At 37.3% G+C, this 22,911-nt stretch overlaps 1 protein-coding gene across 1 annotated transcript in view; it reads right to left on the reverse strand.

Moving 5' to 3' along the window:
• LOC112051046 (semaphorin-2A) overlaps window positions 1-22,911 on the reverse strand; it is a 93,310-nt gene that overhangs the window by 16,807 nt on the left and 53,592 nt on the right. The window contains exons 2-6 of the mRNA XM_024089508.2: window positions 7,216-7,303; window positions 6,599-6,650; window positions 5,402-5,572; window positions 2,606-2,876; window positions 851-1,081 (exon numbers count right to left, since the gene is read on the reverse strand). Of these exons, the coding sequence (XP_023945276.2) occupies window positions 851-1,081; window positions 2,606-2,876; window positions 5,402-5,572; window positions 6,599-6,650; window positions 7,216-7,303 (813 nt within the window). The remainder of the gene's footprint in view (window positions 1-850; window positions 1,082-2,605; window positions 2,877-5,401; window positions 5,573-6,598; window positions 6,651-7,215; window positions 7,304-22,911) is intronic.

Below are 22,911 nucleotides of genomic sequence, written 5' to 3' on the forward strand. Positions count from 1 at the left end.
ATCACGATTAACAACTATTATTGGGTTTCTATTATGTACGCAACTTCTATCTGCTAGTCCCAAAATACATGCAATCTCGCCATTCTCCTTTGGTCGCTTAATTAAAAGCCATTCCTCATGCTAAAGCTAGAAGCTTTTTAAGCGAATATTCCCACTGAGAGCAATGAAAAACTCGTAATTTTTAAGGCTCTACGCAAAGTACTTAAAAGATGCCCTTTACGGCTAAGCCTAAGAAATCCAATTTGATACAATGAAATACTAATGCTCGGTTTCATAAAAAGTTTTAGTCATTTGCGTATTTAAATTTATTCTGCAACTAGAGGACGCCTGCGACTTCGTCTGCGTGGAATTCAGTTTTTCATTAAGACCGCGGGAAACCATTATTTTTTCCGGGATGAAAAGCATGTGTTAATACAGAGCCAATTTAGAAAGTGAAATAAACGATTTTTTTTTTTTTTTAAATCTATTTCTGTTTCAATGGAGATGGTCCAAAATTGTATGGAGTCCAGGATCAGTCATTGTACCCTAGCGGAAATAAAAGAGGATATTTTTGATTACACAAATACGAATTTACTTTAATTCTTTCGAAATAATATTCATTATCTCCCAAGAAATGCAACATTAATAAGGATAAGTAATAATGGCGGATAGATGACGTTTTCAATGCAGTAATCGGTTTGACGTTTGCTGTCAATTGTCATGTCATAGTCATGGGCGGCATCTTGATGTAAATCAAAACTTGGGTTTTTATTTTATTTATTTCTTTTTATTCAGTTAGATTTATTCACATATACACTTACACACAAACTTTCGCCTTTATAATATTAGTGTGATTACATTTAAGACTTACGTATTTCGTCGAAATAGAAGGGGAATTCTCCCGGTATACTACAGTTGAGTCTGGCTTTCAAATAAGTAGCCCAGTTTTGGCTCAGTATGTGCTTGCCGCCTGTGTCTTGTTTGCATACCCTGGCAACACGAGAGTACACTGCTTTGCCACAGTTCATGAACTCCACTGCTGTTTCCCGAAAAAAGAATAGGACATATTCCCCGACGTCGAATGACCCCACAAAATTGGTTTCTGAAACAAATTGGAAACTTAGTGAGGCCCAATGTGACCGAATCACAAAAGCTGTAAATTGATTTCGAGACATCATTGAATGTGTGCCACCATAACTTGTTAAAATGCAATGTAACTTTAATCAAGAAAGTAGACGGAATCAAAAACATTCACAGCTACCTACATATTACCTACATATTACATGCCGTGATAGCCCAGTGGATATGACCTCTGCCTCTGATTCCGGAGGGTGTGGGTTCGAATCCGGTCGGGGCATGCACCTCCAACTTTTCAGTTGTGTGCATTTTAAGAAATTAAATATCACGTGTCTCAATCGGTGAAGGAAAACATCGTGAGGAAACCTGCATACCAGAGAATTATCTTAATTCTCTGCGTGTGTGAAGTCTGCCAATCCGCATTGGGCCAGCGTGGTGGACTATTGGCCTAACCCCTCTCATTCTGAGAGGAGACTCGAGCTCAGCAGTGAGCCGAATATGGGTTGATGACATATTAACTTAATCAAAACTGGGAGTAGCTAGTTATAATACAAACTCAGGAAAATAGTCAATTTACGTGATAAATTACGTAGCTAACTGCTACGTAAACGCTAATGATTCGATTAAATATCACACAAAACTTTTCCGTTTCCTTTGTAATCATTTGTAACAATGTTTAATCACGGAAATAAGTCACAAAAATATTATAAAAAACATTGACTTGTAGTTATTGTGAAAATATCAAAACCACTTTTAATAAATTTCCAAATTATCGTGTCTAACAACTGTGTGAAATTGTGCATTATATCGAGCATAAAATTCAAATATTTATAATAAATTGTAATACATAATTCAATTGAGTGAGTAATCCAATTTGTGTTTAATTATGGTTTAAACGAAATAATTCTCGTTTAAACCATAATTAAACACAAATTTAGTTTTAGTTCAGTCACGTATTATTTTAGATTTGGGTAATATTTTTTATATATTCACTTAGAAAAATATAATTAATTTAGTTTAGTAGTAGTAGTTGTCCGCGTAAAACCGACGAAATTAAGCGAAATCCCAATTGAACATTTAAAGGATACTGTGACTGGGACTGCGTGACGCTATCTCTTGGAGAATCACTTGTTCAATGTCCACAATGAACTTCCAAGTAACGCCTACTTCAATTATAAATATTTGAAAACCCCCCGAATGCCATGAAATTATTTATTACACGCCCGATCAAGTCATGAATAATCTTTTTCAGTTCGCAGACCGCACTCGAGTATATTTGCAGACATTCGGTTGTTTTTTTCCACTTTTACCCTTCACAACTTTTAAACGGCTCAACCGATTTTTTCCAAACATGTCTAAGAACACTTACACGTAAGTCAGCTTTGATACAAAAAAAAACTAATTTGAAATCGCTTCATCCGTTTGGAAGCTATGGTGCCACAGACAGACAGACACGTCAAACTTATAACACCCGTCTTTTTGCGTCGGTAAAATAACTACAGTCTCTCGTCTATATCAAAATCAATAAGTCAAATGACATAACACTCACTGTCCAACCATTTGGAGTCGTACTTGAGCGTCCGTTTGAAATTGAACCTCTTTTGACCTGTTCGAAAATCAAATAGGTCGTTGCGGAATATGACCGGGTCCGCTTTAGTGAACTCCGCATTGGTGCCGGCGTAGAGAGCTGGCAGGCCGCCGGGGTTGCCCCGCGTGACCCACACCGCCGTGCTATTGTCCGCCGGGTCGTAGGGACACTTTGCGACCCCGAGACCCACGCCTGGGACGTACTCGTGTCGGGGCAGGTGAGTTAGGTTTAGCTGTTTGGAAGATAAAATTGGTCATTTAATTATTCATTACAAAGTCAACTAAAACCCACACCGCCATGCTATTGTCGTAGGGACACTTCGCCACCCCGAGACCCACGCCTGGGCCGTACTCGTGCCGGGGCAGGTGAGTTAGGTTTAGCTGTTTGGAAGATAAAATTGGTCATTTACTTACTTACAAAGTCAACTAAAAAAATAAATATTAGGATTTGACTGCATGATGCAATATCATTATTACTCATAATATAGTCTATAATCACCTAAAAAAAACTAAGGCACGGCAAGGCACTTTGGCAAATCATTATATATACTACAGCCCCGCTCGATGTTTACCGTATACCAAATTAGAAGTGAAGGTAGAAAACGCCATCGTCATTTACGTCATTTCATAACTTTTTTATATTAAATTATGTTATTAAAATGTTATTCAAAATATATTTACTATATCTAATTGTTCTAAGCTTATTAATCGATTTTATTTTCATAAATTTAAGAACAAGTTAATTATAATTAACTTGTTCTTAAATTTATTAGTATTAGCTGCGAAATGACTACTCACTGACTCATTTTTAATTTATATGTTGATAAATAATAAATAGCACACTTCGACTTGGGCTGTAGTATAGGTATTATGTAAATAAGCTGTAAGAGATTTTGAAAATTGTCAAACCCTATATTTATTAACTTCAGAACCTCGCAGCTTTAACTACATAGTTGCCGTTCCCGTGAAAATACGGGGATAAAATATCGCTTATGTTACTCCTTGATAATGTAGCTTGCCATTGGTGTAAAGAGATTTCCAAATCGGTCTAGAAGCTTGAGAGTATATTCAGTGCAAACAAATAATCAAAGCTATCTTCTCTAAAGTATTGGTTACGCATACGACTGTATCCATAATTAATGTGTAATATAAATACAGATTAACAAAATTGCCAATCTAATGGATATAAATACATAAAACATTAACAATATCATATAAATTAAATTTATATGATAAATTTCATAAAGCACTTCGATATCTTTGTCAATACAGTGTGAGTAACCTCAGCCGAAACCGAACCAAGATTACAACTACTTATATTTATGTTTTCCCTCTTGTTATGGTATATCTGAACTAAACTTAAAGCAAAGTCGAAAACAAAAGGCCAGCATAACTTATAAAAACTCGTTTGCAGTATTTCAGCCTAACAAACACAAATAGAGTCATGCTGAAGTAATTTAAAAATTTTAATGTACCACTTAAAACTAAATAGGTAAAAGTTGAAATAACTTTTATAATGAACTTAAAAACGTATGATAATAAAGAATGAAATGTTTTCAGAACTCATTTCAAGAGCCATTAAACTTGTTCTCTGTTAAAAATTAACTTGGAAATCCATTAAATACCTACACTATTAATAATTAAAAACTTCACCGTGTTTCCAGAGATCACCACTTTATTGGATTACTCCAACAACTCTATAAAGTGAAGCACCTATATATGGAGAGCAGGTATTTTAAATACAGGCTTCACCGCAGTTGAATAAGCATAAGCTATTATACTGACCGCAATGAGGGTGCGCTATAAAAGTTGTTCAGAGTATAAACACAGACCACCCACTCTATACAGCTGTGTACGGAACATAACCTATACTTTCTAGCATAATATATCTATTATATAATAAATGACGTCCACAAGGATTTTAACTAGGGTAGGCTCGTAGAAATTGTACAAAATGGAAAATTGATTCTTCAATACAGGTTCATAGAGTCGTACAGTAGGCAATGCTGAATGTATCTATGAAGTGCAAGTTGCTGTCTATAATATAACTTTCCTAATGGCCCATAGACCACCTAACCAATGGTTATATGAGCTTTACTTCAAGAAATTCACAGTAGTAAACTGGAGGTTTAAAGGTGATGTGACACCCCCTTTCTCCGGAAAGCAAGTGAAGCCATTTATCATTACAATAAGATCATTAGAAAAAACATTATTACTAAAGCCCATCAGCTTTTTACGGCCTCCGTGGCGCAGTGGTGAGCGCGGTGGATTTACAAGACGGAGGTCCTGAGTTCGATCCCCGGCTGGGACGATTGAGGTTTTCTTAATTGGTCCAAGTCTGGCTGGTGGGAGGCTTCGGCCGTGGCTAGTTACCACCCTACCGGCAAAGGTGTACCGCCAAGCGATTTAGCGATCCGATGCGAAACGTTAAATCGCTTGGCGAATCGAAAGGAGAGTGGATTTTCATCCTTCCATCTTAGATTGCATCATCACTTACTATCAGGTGCGAATGAAATCAAGGGCTAACTTGTAATGAATAAAAAAAAACTAGTTTTGGAGCAGCGTGCTGGTTTAAAGACTTCTAAATCCCGCCTTCTATAGGTAAATAATGAGTAGAAAGTAGTAGAACATTAAAAGGCTGATTGATAATGATGTTAATTAAAATATTCAGTTTCAATCGGGTCTTTTGTGCCTGTATGGAGGTGCAATTCCATAACTCCAAGTGAACTTCATCAAGATACAATTATGTGATACTCACATACACGACCAAGTCCTTGGGGCTGTGTGCGTTGGTCCCGCACACATACAAGCGGTCCCCGTCGCCGAGTGGCTGAAGCACTCGAATGTGGTTCCTGCACTCAAACGGCTCTGATTTGCCTTTGCTTACACATCGAGCCACATTGCTCGCTTCCAACAGCAACGCATCCCTCTGCAACATAATCAGAATGTCACAAATTGTTACCTGTTACGTTAATCTACGAATTTGTAGCTCTTTGCTACGAGATAACCTATGTATGTACTCGTATGTAACCGTTAGCGTAGCCTATATATGGTTTTGGATCACGGGGTCATAGATGCTACTCCTGGGTAGGAATATGGATGTATCATCATCATCATCAGTACCACCCCATATTCGGGTCGATGTTGAGCACGAATTTCCTCTCAAAGTGGGCGAATTTTTTTATTTAATTAAAAAGAATGTTTGCCATATCTTTTATAATATGACCAATATTCCCATTCCTCTCCAAATAGACTGGGAAAGACTGCTAGGAGTGGGTACGACAATAGACCAAAGGGGCGGGGATTGAACCACCACCCCTCGGTGATGAGTCCAACCGCTCTTACCATTGAGCTATTGAGGCTTTAATTAGGCGAATTACAAATTTGTGTATAATTTAAAATTACAAACGTAGAGTAGTAGGAAAATTCTCAGGTATGCAGGTTACCTCACGATGTTTTTCGTACACCGTTTGAGACATGTTATATATTTTTTTTTTAAATACACATAACTGAAAAATTGGAGGTGCATGCCCCAGACCGGATTAAAACCTACGCCCTCCGAATTAATGGCAGAGGTCATATCCCCTAGGCTATAACTATTGATTTTGTATATACGGGTGGAGTTTGGAAAAATAAGAATCTAATAATACGAGTAAATACATACAAGAGGCAGACAAAACAATAAAATTAAAAACAATCACTGTTGACATAGCTTATAAAAGTTACGTTAAGCTCTTGTAACATTTCGTAGCCAAGCTTTTGTTAAATGATAAATATTTTTTAACTTTTCAGTTAAAAAATATCTGTCAAGCGGAAATGAACCTTATTGCAAACGTACTACTGAAATGTAGCTTATTGCAAAGCTTCTTACCCAACCAGTTCATAATATCGTAGTAGCGAATCATAGGGGAGAGCAGGGTAGGGTAGGCAGGGTATTTAATGTAAACATACTAACCTCACAATGTGACTGACTAATATCAGTCATATTTAATTTAAATATTCGATCCCTGAAACAAAAACGGATACATTTACTCAAATAGTTTATTTCGAAACAACAAGCTTTTCATTTCAAAAAGCTCTTTCCACTGTCTCTCTGGCGAAGTTATGCGTATTTTTACATTTTTAGTCAAACGAGATATTTAAGTTTATAAGGCTCTAGATTGACGAGCCGACAAGCAATTTTTTTTTTAGCGTACAGATACGATACTGCGTTGAAACTGCTTTAGTGGGTACTTTAGTTAAGCATAACAATGTCAAATTGAAGTCAAAATCTAAAATTGAGAAATAATTGTACCAATTTTAATATCCCTATTATATCAAAAATAACGAATTTCATGACAATTCTTTATATTGGGAAGACGCCGATGTCTTCGGCAAATACACTATTAAATCTTCATCATATTTTGCTAAGAACTTTATTTACGTCAGTTTTCTAACAAAAAAAGCACATCACAATCGGTCCATTCGTTAAGAAGCTACACGATGTCACAAACTGACACGTCAGATTTTGTTATAATATCACACTTTTTAACTGGAAGTTAAAAATAACTATTATGATGACAGTTTACTTACATAGCACCGACATAAAGCGTATTTCTTTCTTCATTCATATACAGCGTTCGATAGAAAAGGTTGCCGCAGGAAAACTCGCGTATGTGATCTGAAATTATTAATGATTTGGCTTTTTGCATCGGTCTTAATATCGTCAGATTAAAGGCGAAATTCAAAAGTCAGACGTCTGACGGCATCTCTTTTGCTAGCCCTAATTCGCACGAGAGTTCGTTTAACGTACGTTGAAAAAACTATCAAATATAATATGAAATTAAATGAAGGTCCAACGCCTAAAATTGAAAATGCAACACTGCTCGATAAAAAAGTGTAGTGTTTTAAAAACGCCGTCGTGTAAACATATACTTCGGAATGCATTTGTTGTATTTGAACGAATGAGGGCTTAAGATAGTGACCGGGACCGACGGCTCATGGTAGTCATTCACTGATCCACATCGTACGTATCAGACGCATCGCATCAAACGGATTTTTAATTTTACGGTAGATAGAATCCATTCGATGCGGATCAGTGGACGATTACCATTAACGTGCTCTCCGATGCACTGGGGTATACCACCACCATCTTCCCAATTCCGGGCTGAGAATTGAACAAAACATTTCTTAGAAGAAAGAAATCTCGTTATCTCATAGACCGACCCAAAATTCGAACCCAGGACCTCGTTATCCAAAACTTTAGGCAAACCGCTGGACCAACGATACAGGGAGATTTACAGCCAATTAGTTATACTATCATTCATCATCGCACCCATTTTCGGCAAAATGTTGAGCACAAGTCTCTTCTAAGAATGAGAGGAATTAGGCTAATAGTTCACCAAGCTGGCCCAATGCGAATTGGCAGACTTCACACATCTAGAGAATTGAATAAATTCTCAGGTATGCAGGTTTACACACGATGTTTGACCATCACCGTTTGAGACAAGTGATATTTAATTTTTTTAAATGCACATAACCGAAAAGTTGGAGGTGCATGCCCCGGACCGGATTCGAACCTACGCCTATCAAATCGAAGGCAGAGTTCATATCCACTAAGCTATTATGGCTCTCATTAGGCCTGCAGTAATTGATATAATCAGGTGAATTATTATCTGTTTATTCCGTCACTCAGTTAAAAAGACCAACTAAATGGTTATTATTGAGGGTGAAATAATATAAAATATAATCAGTTATAATCAGTTTGATTTACGACGTGGTGACAGTCAGTAATCGACTATCATTTTTACAAACACAGCTGTTATATTACAATTTATTGGTATTATGACCGGATTACGTGCCTTAACAGAAATTAATGGTAATAGACACCTATTAAGAATTGTTTAACACTAAATGAATTTATCTATGTCTACGCCTGTATTAATACATGTTACATCATTACATAAATACATCATTACATCAATACTTCATTACATCAATACATTACATATAAATAAAACCGAAGTGTCTGTCTGTGATTTCAAAAACTATGTTTTATCAAGAGATTATAAATAGTTGTTAATACGATAAACACAAATAAACTTTTTTGTAATTTTTATTTGTTTGTCTTTTGTCCAGACTAATCTTATGGAATGGTTGAAACTATTTTAATGGGACTTTAACTGGAAGATAGAGAAGGAAATTGAGCAACATATTTCCATGCGGACGAAGTCGCTGGCATCTGCTAGTCACTAATAATAAAACTGAAAATTTTGAAAACCTCCGAATGTCATGAAATTATTAATTACACTCTCGATCAAGTCATCAATATTCTCTTTCAGTGCGCTTTTATTTGAGACCCCATTCGAGTTTATTTCGGTTATTCTTCCCCACTTTCTCCCCCCACAACTTTTAAACGGCTAAACCGATTTTCAACAAAAATGTCTAAGAATCACAAGAAAAACAAAAAACAAACAAAAATGTCTAAGAAAAGGTGACATCAGTCACCTTTAATACAAAAAATAAACTTAATTGAAATAGCTTCATCTCTTCGGGAGCTATGGTGTCACAGACAGACTGATAGACAGACAGACAGACATGTCAAACTTATAACACGCCTCTTTTTGCGTCGGGGTTAAAAATTGGGATGAAAGATATCGTAGACAGTATTCTTGATTTCTAGCTTATTATAATAACATTATGGGCGGTATACAATATTTATATTATGCTACCGTACTCGACAGACCTATGCAGTACGTTTACTTGATTGTATGCAATGAAAGTTCCCGAGATAGCATCGAAAATACAAAATGTATAAGAAAATGATAAATCTTCGTTGTTTTTCTTGAATTTACATAATATATGTTTTAGTATTTATTCTGTTATTCGAGGCAGAAACAAATTCAACAAACCAAAGACCATGAAAATCGGTATCGGTAACTGAACTGCCTTTTTATTTTAATGTGTACGCCGGATTATACTAGGTTCGAGTCCTGATTCGGGCTGTAAAATATTGAGTTTAAGCTATTTTTTCTGCCAAGAAATTTTCTCTAGAAGCCATTCTTTCTGATCTTATTATTATGATTGTTAGATTCATATGTAATTTATCCTACCAATCCAAGATCTGTAGAGGGCCATTCAAATTGGCTGATGTATTCCGGAATGATAAGATAAGGCACCGATTGGATATTGAGTATTTTCTCTCTCTCTGTAGTCGTTCTTGCATTACTGAAGATCGTGGTCCTGGTAAGATCCCAGCCTCCTGCGGGTCCACGCCTTCCATCGGCTTCTGTTGGTGGCCATCGCTGCTATAGTTATTGAGTATTTAATGCATTACTTTTTTGCTTATACCGCTCTACATTCTCGCCATGTGACATGGCGAATAAGTGAGGATGCATTCGCATTCGAGCGCCGCGCGCCGGCGCCGTATAAAAACCGCGAACCGCGCAACGCGTGAATGTGAAGCCGCGAACGCTTCTACCGCGCCGCGAGTGTAGAGCGCGCATCATAGATAAAGTACTGAACGTGTGTTCACAAACGTAACACAATAACACAGAACATTTTAAATAATAGTACAATTAGTTTTTTCGCACGAAACCCCACTAAAATACTGGGTAGTCGCAATTTCAACGGCTAATTATGAACCCAGACTACATCGCCCTATTGGCAGTGCAACACGCAAGCTGCCGTGACTACCACACGGTTACACAGCCGCTACTTAAACATATTAAACTGAATATCATATGCCTTTAAAAGTTGTGTCATTTATTGTATTCCATATCGATGTTTTTTATCGAAACGTGCCAGTAATAATTGCTAGAAATACCACTCTATATAATTGACGTTGTTACGATTTAGTTTTGAATATCTGACCGCCGAGCTTTTGGGTTTCTATTTGAAAAATCGTGTTTTACTTTAGATATTTTTTATTATAAGAAGATTCTTGTATCGGGGGACGTCTGTTAGGCTTTGGATATAGCTGAAAGATAAAAGACCAAGCTCGTTTTTGTGTATAAAAAAAGTTCGTTAAAGAAGTACCGAAGTTCTGCGACGCGTCAATCAGAAGCGTGAACTTTTGCAGACCGTCAAGACGAGAAAAGTCGCGTATCTAGGGCACGTGCTACGATCTTGATGGGAAAGGTTACTGGTAGAAGAGGCGTTGGTCGCAGGAAGAAGTCTTGGCTGAAAAACATAAGAGAGTGGGCAGGGATCGCAAGCGCCGCACAATTATTTCACCTCGCGAAGGATGGAGACGAGTTCAAGAAACTGACTGTCAACCTTCGCTAGCCGGAGAGGCAGCCTAAGAAGAAGAAGAAAGAAGTACCTTCAGTTTTACACACCAATGCGCTGTCAGTATTACGCATCGAACGCTTCGCATCAAACGGATTTTAGTATTCTTAGTATAGAAAGTCATACAAGCGCGTCCACTGATCCGCAGCGTACGGATCGCGTCCAACGGATTTTTTCCTGTGGACGCCTACCACTAATCATACCACTCCATCCAATGCCACACAGATTTCCAAAAGTTGACAATTGTAAATACACTCAATTCAAGCGCCTCAATCTTACCTTACCTTTACCATTACCTTATGAACCTTTAATGCCCAAAGGAACATAGTGGGTTTCTCCAAATCTCCCTTACAAAGCGTAGACTACACTAAAGAATGTCGGAACCCTGTACTGGCGTATTTATTGGCAGTGGATGATCAACATGATGATGATAATACCGTTACAAGTAGAAGAACTTTGGTGATACAAAGGCAAACGGATACAAAATAGAATTATAAAGATTTCGACCACGATGCCATGGGCATTTAATTTTTTTACAAATGTATATTAACTTTTACGGATTTCTGAATATTTGGTTCATATTTAGGGAGAGTATTAAAGTAGGATACTCGACAACGGTATGAAAATCAGGCTGACATTTGTATTACAATTTGTGTCATAGAATAAACGTAGCTGTAGGCGATTACCGAGCTAATGAAGTCATTGTTTGAATACCTAACGAACTGTTGTACAGCGATTTATACGAGCAGAAATCGGTACGTGTCGGGCATAATGCGTTTAATAAGAGCGTGTATTTGCTTTAAAACACTTGTGGGTTGCTGGATAATTTGTTAATGTAATATTTGTGCATTACAGAAGAAACGTTTACCAATTTATATTATTAACTGATATGAGTCTCTACATTAAACACAACGTAGGGTCCTAACCACGCCTAACACGAAGAGCCGTGATAGCCCAGTGGATTATTTCTTCTGATTCCGGAGGGTGTACGTTCAAATCCGAAACGAAACATTTTAAGAAAATAAATATTTAGACGATGAAGTAAACATCAAGAAGAAATCTGCGTATCTAAGAATTTTCTTAATTCTCTGCGTGTGTGAAGTCTGCCAATCCGCAATGGGCCAGCGTGGTGGGCTATTTGGCCTAACCCCTCTCATTCTGAGAGGAGACTAAAGCTCAACAGTGAGCCGAATATGGGTTGATAATGACATAAAACACAAAAACCAATCCAAAATGAGAAGTCTTACGGACAAAACCGTTGGAGTTACTGTTAAAATGGGTTCAGTAGATTCAGAGATTACCAGCACCACAAACATTACCTCTATAAATAATGTTAGTATACATGTAAATGTCTTGTTAGTAGGATAAGATGCATAATATCGTTACCAGGTTCTTTTATATTCAGTAGAATAAATAAAGTTATTTGTTTTATTTTACTTCATTATTCGCCTCAACTCAACACTCAGAGGTTGGTTCAGTCACCGCTTGGTCTATTGTCATACCCACTCCTAACACAGACTTTATACACAGAAATATGGGTCACATTTAAAAAATACGACAAATATTTTTTAATAAAAATATACTGAGAGGTAAGTCATTATATTGTGACAATATTAATTACAGAGGCGAATCAATCAATTTTAAAGTCCGCATGAAGTCAACGGCTATCGATTGGCGAGTAAATTAATTTGGAGCGAACAAGCAACACGACAGCGGTGGTAAATGTAAATCTATAATAATGACCTGAAGTGCGCTCGCAGCAGTCACCGCATTATGCAGATAACATCGGTTCAATGAATTTCGCAACAAGTTCGAAAGGAGCCTGCGAGAGCCAGACATACCTTATTTTAGGCTAAATCTTTATCAGCCTATTCTCCTACCATATGTATCTAAGTACGGTAGCCAATTACAGAGTCTGGGCTGCGGTGGCTTTGCAATACAGCAGATTTCAAGTATCCAGACCCTTGCTTTGCAAATAGGTCCTAGTATAACGCAATTTTTTGTAATAAGTAATATCCTCGGCATATGAGAAATCATGGCACCAGTTACTTAGCTTCAGAAAGAAAAAAAGAAGAAAGAAGAAAACGAATATTCATTTTTAGTGTCAGAAACAGTACATCTAATATTTTAGATATGACTATCTGTGACACTTAACAAAAAGGGTTTACAGCTCAGAAGGGTTTAAGCCATTCATTACAAAAAAGCAACGCCCAGCGCTGATTTTCATCTAAGACCTGGGTGACATCACAGCTAGTTAAAATGGTTAATCAAAATACTTAAATAAAATACTTCACGGCAATACTTCGAAAGACAACGTTAAACATTTTTTTAAAGAACAATTTATCGGTCTCTAGCGAAGGCGTGCCATGAAGCTAACGGTGTAGCAACTTAAGACATGATTTCTTCTGGAGCCTTGAAAATTGCTACTTTGCAAAACATCCGCCATCCAAATTAAATAGAACCATTGACTGACAACTTCAGCCTACCTAAAAAGGTATGTCTAGCTATCGCAGACTATCTATAGGCCTGAAACTGTTTGCGTGACATTCTGACCATTGTAACGTGATCTACTTACAGCCTATCTATGAAATTGGACTTACAGACAGTCGAAACTTTAGAACCTGTTATCATTATCATCTTTTGACAATGGACGTCCACTGCAGGACATAGGCCTCTTGAAAGGACTTCCAGATACCACGGTCTTGAGATTGGGCTAATAGAATACCTTTTATCTAGGCTGTTTTAATTTGATCACGCTCTAAAACAACGAATTAGTTTTTGTGCTAACTAACCCTAACTGCCTAATTGGTGCAGTGGTTAGTCTTGAGGATCATAAGGTTCTGGATTCGATTCCTGGGACATCATCATCATCATCATATCAGCCGATGGACGTCCACTGCAGGACATAGGCCTTTTGTAAGGACTATGTTCCTGGGACAAGCTTGAATTAATTAGGTTTTCTTGCTTCCAAGATATTTACAAGAACAGCACGGTGTTCAATAGTTGGTCCAATTTTTTTTTCAAATATCAGAATTAAAAAAAAAAATATACCGAATTTTAAACAAACTACTAATTGTTGAATTCTTCACTCTATTTTATTCTATTTTCATTCCTCTTGTTATATTCTATGGCAAGTGGTATTAGCAAACGACGTGACGGTGCAGAAAAGTCGAAAAGTGAGTTAAGAACGCGTGTAATATTTTTAAGCAGGACTTTAATAATAATTAAATGCAATATATCTGACGGTGATTCAATTTTAACTGTACAATTTATGTACAAAAGCTTCATTTTTAGAAATAAATAACTATTTCCAATTTAATCTATCATGGAAATGTCTATTTGACAAAAAACGATACAAACATGTCAGAGGATCCTCCAGCGAATATTATTTTAACAAATTGTTAAAAAAACTTGAATGTTTCGAATGGGAACAGCGAACAATAGCGACAAGTGCTTTCCAGTTGAACTGGTATGTCTGAACATTCCAAAACGACAACGTACATGTTAGTCAACTTTATACTTGGTGCACACTGCACATGCGGCAGCTGTTTTAAAAACCTTATTTGTTTTGTTTCTCATTCGGTCCCGGCTCGCGAGCCCGCCGCAACCCGGATTCCGAGTCAATTAACAACTCTATTTACCAACATTTTAGTTGAGTTTTTTTTTTTTGTTTTTGTCCAAAAAATATAACGTTCCCAGCGGGCCGTAACATTCTTTTGATGCTGGTAATTTCACACTCTAAAACTTTACAGCGTTGTTAAAAAATGTGTTTAGGGACACGCGCCGAGTTTCGTTTATATTTCGAGCTAACAACGTAGTTGGTTATGAAAACTTGCATCACAATAAAAAATACAACACAATCACATACCGTATTTTGAAATTTTCATACATTCAACACTCGCTGTAAAATTTGTGGCACTGAGAAAACAAACCACAATATACATAATTACATACACATTTACAACATTATAAAACGGTTGTACAATAATAGGGGGTTTTAAAATTAGAGCGCATTTTACAAAACGAACGATGTAACTTTTATAAACACATGAGAGTTATAAATTTAACTTACGTTCTGTTTCATAATCTACTGTATCTTATTTAATAACAATGCACATATGAGTAAAAGAAAACAATTAAATTATAGCATCAAACTACAAAAAAAGACAACAAATTGTGCTAAATCTTTATGCGTTTTAAATTTAAAACCTAATTGTCAACCTAAAATATACCAATAGCTATAATTTGGTACTCGCAACTTGTATTGGATCCTGACTTGCACAGGAAGTTGTCTGTATACATGAAAAACAAAGTCAGCAAAAGTCGTTTAACCAGGGTTGGCCCAAAAGATTATTCCGACTTATTTTAAGACCCGATCTCTTTATTCTTTAGAGGTTGTTTGTTTACTTGCACTTTCGTAATATTTTAAACATCTGTTTCAACGAAAATGCTATTTAATGGAAGATTGCAAAGCGAATTAGTAATTGCCAGACGTTTTAGTAAAAAAACCTGAAAAAGGCTCAAATTCACTCAGTGGGCGATGGAGCGAGCTACGCCTTTCGAGTTTCTCTGCGTGATCGAATCAGAAATAAGTATATTCGGAGAAGAATCAAAGTTACTGACATAGCACACATCGACAGCGAGTCGCGAAGCTGAAGTGGTTGTGGGCAGGCCACATAGTTCGAAGAGCCTGACCCTTGAGATCCCAACGTCCATCGGGACGTTGGGATCTCAAGGTGCTGGAATGGCGACCTCGCACCGGAAAGCGCAGTGTTGGTCGACCCCTCACTAGGTGGACCGAGAAAATCAAGCGGGTTGCAGGAAGCCGCTGGATGCTGGCGGCTCGAGACAGTTTATAGACAGAATCGTAAAACTATTTGTAAATAAATAGCTTTAATTAAAAAACAAACCTCAATCTCGTATTTATGTCACGCAAACTAAAAGCGGGTTAAATCCGCGAGTGTAAAATATAAATATTTTACAAGAACATAAAACAAATACATCTCATAAGTCACCGTCGCTAGATTTACTCGCTAAAAATATATTTTCCGTGGTGTTTTAGCTGTTGTTTTCGTGCAACCGCAGATAGGTCAGGAGATACCGGCACAGTCTTCGCGTAAATCTAACCGAGTGGCCACCGGCTCCATAGATAGAAACTGCGGGGCGGAACTGTTCTGCGGTCCGCTTTTTCTTCCTTTTACAGCGCTCACATTGATTTATTGTAACCAGACATTTGCGTCTTTTTAACGAGTCTCTTCTCTTTGCGCGTATCTTTATTTTGACCGTCGCGTCGCGCAAACGCTTTCAATAAATAACACGTTTCATTTATCCCTTTGAACTTTTTGCATTTTAGAATGGCATTAAGAGCCGTGATAGCCGAGTGACCTCTGCCTCCGATTCGAGGTTCGAATCCGGTCCGGGTCATGCACCTTCAACCTTTCAGTTGTATGCATTGGTCTGAGAATTTTCTTAATTCCGAACGAGTGTGAAGTCTGCCAATCCGCATTGGGCCAGCGTGGTGAACTACTGGGCCTAATCCATCTCACTCTGAGAGGACACTCGTTATCAACAGTGAGCAGAAAATGGATGACGATGATGATGATGATGATTAATAACTTTGATACACTAATGAAATATTTCGTTTTGATAATAAATTATGTCCGTTTTACTATTTGGCTATCGTTTAGAATCTCTGTTGAAAATTTAATCGATTTTCGACTTTCTGTTAGGTATCCTTAATTAATATTATAAGATACATTGTTTACGTTGATAAAATTGTAAATTGTAAATTTGTAATGAAATCCAGAAATTGTAGATAATCTTAAAATCTTTATGTGAAAGCTTTGGAAATTAATTATCAAGATAAAAGTAATAACAGTCAGCATTCTGAGTAGGCACGTTAGACCTTACTTTGAGTGTTTTTGGCATGATTCACACGACGAAAACGAAGAACGAGAAGAGAAGAAAAGTATATTATAGATACCCAATAATAATATAGAGAAAATCCCTTGTTCTGTACTGCAGTCAACGATATTTTATACGAGAGACAGGGCACTAGCGCATCAAAACTGAGGCGGACATTTGTTAAATTTTGATTGTATCTTTGACTACCTAATTGTCAAAATTTTTGTAGGCACGTAACATATCTATAGTATAAAGTAATCATTGACTGCAGTACTGTTTGAAACAACAAACAGGGTAACCCAAAAAATTGCCTTATTGCTATGTAGCGAAGATTCCTCTACGTGTTGTTTTCCGGTAACAATATATGTTGTATACTCGTATCTACATGCGTTAAAAATAAAAAAATCTACTATATTCATTTGAATGACAATAATCACTCTACCTCAGACTATCACAGTAAGTTATACATATTATATTGGAGTAAGTCTAAATCTGTCTTACTGTTTTGAAAAGAAAGTTTCTACCCATTGTCTCAGCGCCGCTGTAGATGTGTACTCGTTTAAGTAAAAGACAAATGAAAGCATAAGCTATACGTGTATGTACGTAGTCTATAAGTAATATGTGACCTCGTCTTCTTCACTCCGTTTCATTGTTTGAAGCTAGAAGTAAGTTATTTTATATGTGGTAACTTACTTCTTATTATTATATGTTCTTAATATGATGTAGCAGTAGCAGTTATAAATGTAGCAGTTTTACCGGACTACGAAGCAATTTTTTTTTATTGTCTACAAGTTAGCCCTTGACTACAATCTCACCTGATGGTAAGTGAAAATACAATCTAAGATGCAAGCTTGCTAAGTTGATAGGAGAAGAATTTTCTTTTTCTTAACGTGATCTTACTAGTTGAGGCCCGTTTTCTGGTATAAACAGGCCTACTTGACGGCCTGAGTGGCGCAGTGGTATGCGCGGTGGATTTAATGACGGAGGTCCTGGGTTCGATCCCCGACTGGGCCGATTGAGGTTTTCTTAATTGGTCCAGGTCTAGCTGGTAGGAGGCTTCGGCCGTGGCTAGTTACCATCCTACCGACAAAGACGTACCGCCAAAAGATTTAGCGTTCCGGTACGATGTCGTGTAGAAACCGAAAGGAGTGTAGATTTTCATCCTCCTCCTAATAAGTTAGCCCGCTTCCATCTTAGATTACATTATCACTTACCATCAGGTGAGATTGTAGTCAAGGGCTAACTTGTAAAGAATAAAAAAAAATAAAAAAAAACTTTACCTGACAATTAAGCAATATTTACTACAAATCCAATCTAATAAATAACATTAATAGTCGTTTTCACCTAATTAGTATTTCATATCTCCCATAGATTTATTACACATAGATAGTATGTAGTCGCCTGATTCGTAAGCCGTGTTATGTGCCCCGAAATCGGAGCTCTTGACGCATTGCTACGCGACGATAAGTGCGCTTGTGTGCGTGTCGGCGAGGATATTAAGCTTAGCTTAGCTTTCTTGCGCTCACATATAGTCAAAGAAGTGGCTTACGTTTAGAGTGAAAAATTGTTAGGTGTTGCGGCTCTATGGGTTTATATTAATCTAAGATATCTTCATATCCACTTAGAGTTTCTTTACTTAGCTACCTAACCTATTAAGACGGTATCTGTACCTTTCAACTAATAGAATTTTTAATCAAATAGCTTGCGGCGGCACCACGGCACGAGTACGCCAGATTAATGTAATTGGACGACGGCGTCACAAAGGCAAATTGTAATCCCCCTCTTTCATTATATATGTCCGTAACACAGCGCCCAGACTGTGTGTCGTTTTTATTCTATTCCACATTTTCCGTAGCCTGTTTGAGCAGCCAACAAATTCTGAATTTAAGCTTTTAAATAAAGTTACTCTGTCGCGGCCCCGATTGACTCGCCCGGATATCTGGCTAAAAGATACTCGAAAACAGTAGCTGTCAGTGTCGGGAGTTCCCCCTTAAATCGGCGGATTGCGGCACAGTCGTTAGGAGCTCGGAGTGTCGGGACAATTAAGTTGAAGCGGCGATTGTGAGCGGTGCCAAAGCGGATATAGGTCAGTGTACCGAGTGGACCGCTGAGGTGCCTCGCCGTGGAACGCTCCGCCGATCCGCCCTGCCCACTTGGCAGCTCTCTCGCTCATGATCACATGTAAATGTCTGTCATAATTGAGCCCCCTCAACATATCGTAAACAATGTTCGAAGCCTGCCAAAATGTTTCCCAAGTCCCAAGTTTCCCGTACGAATGAATGCGATCAATCGATGCGATGTTCGCAAATTAAAACACTATCTCATTTAAACTCTAAATGAGACAAATTATTTTATAAAATTTTAATGACGCTGTTACTCCAATTTGGCAAAGGACCAAATAAATCCACAATGTAGCTGTTTCTGTTCTCGATGTTATAATTAACACTGCTTTCGGTGGGAGAAATAATTTTACCTTGGTAAGTATAAAATGAAAAGTTATTTTGTTAAACTTTTTATATATCACTATTCACTATCAGCCTATTTCAAGGCCTTCCGCCTTATAGGAAAGGGGATATGGAGCCTTAACCCACCAATCTGCACCATATAACGTTTTACTCTTTAACGATCACTAATAGATGTTAATGATAATGAATTGTGGTTTAACATGATCTCCAAGACACCGGGGTGTAACACCACCTTCCACATACACACTTCTTAAATGAAATAAAAGCTTAGTATTTTACAACTGGACCCAGACTCGACTCGAATCAACTCTGGACCGCTAACCAATCAGACTCAGACTAACCACCCTGAAGCCAGGACTCGAACCAACTCTGGACCTCTTACCACTCAGACTCAGACTAACCACCCTGAAGCCAGGACTCGAACCGACTCTGGACCTTTAACCACTAATCACTGGACAACCGCGGCAGTTAATAAAAATACCGAAGTAAATAAATAAAGATAGAATACCGCTAAATATATTTTACCAACGCAACAGATTATTTATTAAGCGCCATATTTTCAGTTCCTTAGAACGCGAAGCAGAGAGCTGCTATCTAAATAAATAGGGGAGATAAGGAGGCTTAACGCCCTCTAATAGGATACGCGTTACAAGCTTCATGATATACTGAAATGAAATCAATTGCTATTAAAATATTAAGTTTTAAGACTCAACTCGACAAATCTTTATCAGGCAATATTTGCTAGATGAAGTGAAACTAATTAATGGACAAAAATTATTAAAATTCTCACATATTATACAACATAGGTTTCTCTATATAACTACAGTTTCAAATATATCAATTTGATTTACAAGACAAAGGTCCTTGGTCCGATCCCCGGTTGGGCCGATTGAGGTTTTCTTATAGGTATTATATTGATTTTAATAGACATTAATTTTATTATTACTGTACTCATACTTGTACTCGTGGCATTCACAATACCACAAATTTAAATTAAACTTCATATGTACATAAACAATAATCGGGTAAAGATGTATTTCAAACAAGTTTTAATTAATTTGAAGGCACTTAAATTTAAATCTACCTAACAAAAACATCGTCAAGGTGTCGTTGGATCCATTAAATTGAATTACATTCTACCTTATCTACTTATTAATAACAGGTAATGAAGGAAGTTTGGAACGAAAAAGGGAAGTATCGTGAAGTGATACTTTTCTTTAATTTCTTTTAACCACTATACAGGTTTATTAAGTCCACCACTAAAAGGTTAGATTTCACCCTTTAATTTTAAATCTGAAGTTGAAAGATTTTTTACTATTACAAAGATATTTGTAGAGTATTGCGGACTTTGAGCGCGGCGACCGAATCAACAAATTCCTTAATTAAAATAAACCTAACACCCAAGCCATACATCAAGTTAACTAACACATTTCGACGTTATCATATCGAGTCAACTGGACATGTGGCGTAAAGCTAAGGGGCGAAACCAGAGTTCGATTCCAGCTCAACGGAAAGACATTTTTTTATTTATTTGTTCTTTTATTTTTTATTATTTTCTAAATAAAAAAATAATCATATATGAGGGCCACACATTTAAATAGACATCATGCACTTTATGTCATGCAATCGTAAATTTAAATCCAAAATTCGTTTACCTATTTCAACTAGTATAAGTTTATATAGGTTTTAACTTTAAGTTTGACTAGTTGTAGAAACTCTACCACCGATTCGAAATACAGTTTCTGCTGAGAAGAGCAAACGAAAACACAAAACTGATGATATTTTAAAATAATAAAACTTTACAATATTAACGGATTTGACGGATTTTGACGGCCTCCATGGCGCAGTGGTATGCGCGGTGGATTTACAAAACGGAGGTCCTGGGTTCGATCCCCGGCTGGGCAGATTGAGATTTTCTTAATTTGTTCAGGTCTGGCTGGTGGGAGGCTTCGGCCGTGGCTAGTTACCACCCTACCGGCAAAGACGTACCGCCAAGCGATTTAGCGTTCCGGTACGATGCCGTGTAGAAACCGAAAGGGGTGAGGATTTTCATCCTCCTCCTAACAAGTTAGCCCGTTTCCATCTTAGACTGCATCATCACTTACCATCAGGTGAGATTGTAGTCAAGGGCTAACTTGTAAAGAATAAAAAAAAAAAAAAAAAAAAGAACAAGCAAGTGACAAAGTGGTACCTTGCAAGGCATGTAGTTAGAGTCATTTTCATGAAAGAAGTCAGAATGAAAAAGTGATCCGAATTTAGCTACTCCACTGAGCCACAGAGTCCAAGCTGCGTAGACAACAGTGAGCCCAATATGGGTTGATAAAGATAATGATTATGATGATTTGTATAAATAACTTTCGTTGTTTACTATGTGATTAAATTAAATTAGGACAAATTGCCACCCTTATTCGCCTCAGTTTTGACGCACTAGGGACATATCTAATAGTAAAAAAATCTTTGAACATAGCAACACATTAGACACATTAGCGACTTTATGGTGTCCCACTCACCGTTTGGCGGTGGAGACATGGGAACGCTTTAGCATACAACCGCAAACTCCGCTTGAGACAGTCCGAAGTGCCACCTCGGACTCTACGTGCTCTATGATACCTATTAGATTAGTCCAATTTCATACTCTTCAGACCCCTAATTTTCGTAAAAAGAGTCGCTTCTTGAATAACATTATACATATCAACTAACTGATGCCTGCGGCTTTATCTGTAACTAGCCGACGCCCGCGACTTCGTCCGTGTGAAACCCGATGTAAACTTTCAACTACCCCTATCCTACCCCTACCCTACCCCCAGCCTACTTTTCTGGTTGATTTTTTACACCTTGTGTCCGAAAAACCTAAATATCTTACAGAACCCTATTTTTTTCCAAAATAAAATTTAGCCTATGTTACATGTGGATAATGTGGCTTTCGAATGGTGAAAGAATTTTTAAAATCGGTCCAGTAGTTTTTGTGCCTATTTATTACAATCAAACCAACAAACATACAAACAAAGTTTTCTTCTTTATAATATTAGTATAGAAATACAGTTTTTCGTAAATTCAGCGGTAACTATGTTTTTTTCCGGGACAAAAGTATACCTATATAATAACAAATCATAACAAGTAGTCTTTTACGAATCTGCGGGACTGAAGTCATACTTACATATAAATCCATGGTAAGATAATCTATCTCCATTCTAAATTTCAGCCAAATCGGATTACTATTTTTTTTTAAGAGTAACAAACATACAAACTTTCGCGTTCATAATATTAATAGGATTTTCAATACTTTTTTTTTAACCCGCTAATTTAAATGCCCGAAATATGGGAAAGACTTCTGTTTAACCGAAATATATTACCAACTCGACAGTATATTACGCGAAGCAGCAGGCTAAAGAAGAATGCACCACAGCTCAAGCTGACAGGAAGCCCGAAAGCTCATTTCACGGCAGCCGCACTCATATTTTACACTCTCGAAAATACCCTCACTGCCAACTACCTTGTACTCTGTAAGCGTATATATTCTTTGTTGCGAGGCGTTTGAGTACAATTTACCTGCACACCTTCTACCTATTACGTTTATGCTTACCATGCGTTTTATACAAAGCACGGGACATATGGAAGCTGCAAAAGGTTC

This window comes from Bicyclus anynana, chromosome 6 (assembly GCF_947172395.1).
Source record: "Bicyclus anynana chromosome 6, ilBicAnyn1.1, whole genome shotgun sequence".
Lineage (NCBI taxonomy): Eukaryota > Metazoa > Arthropoda > Insecta > Lepidoptera > Nymphalidae > Bicyclus > Bicyclus anynana.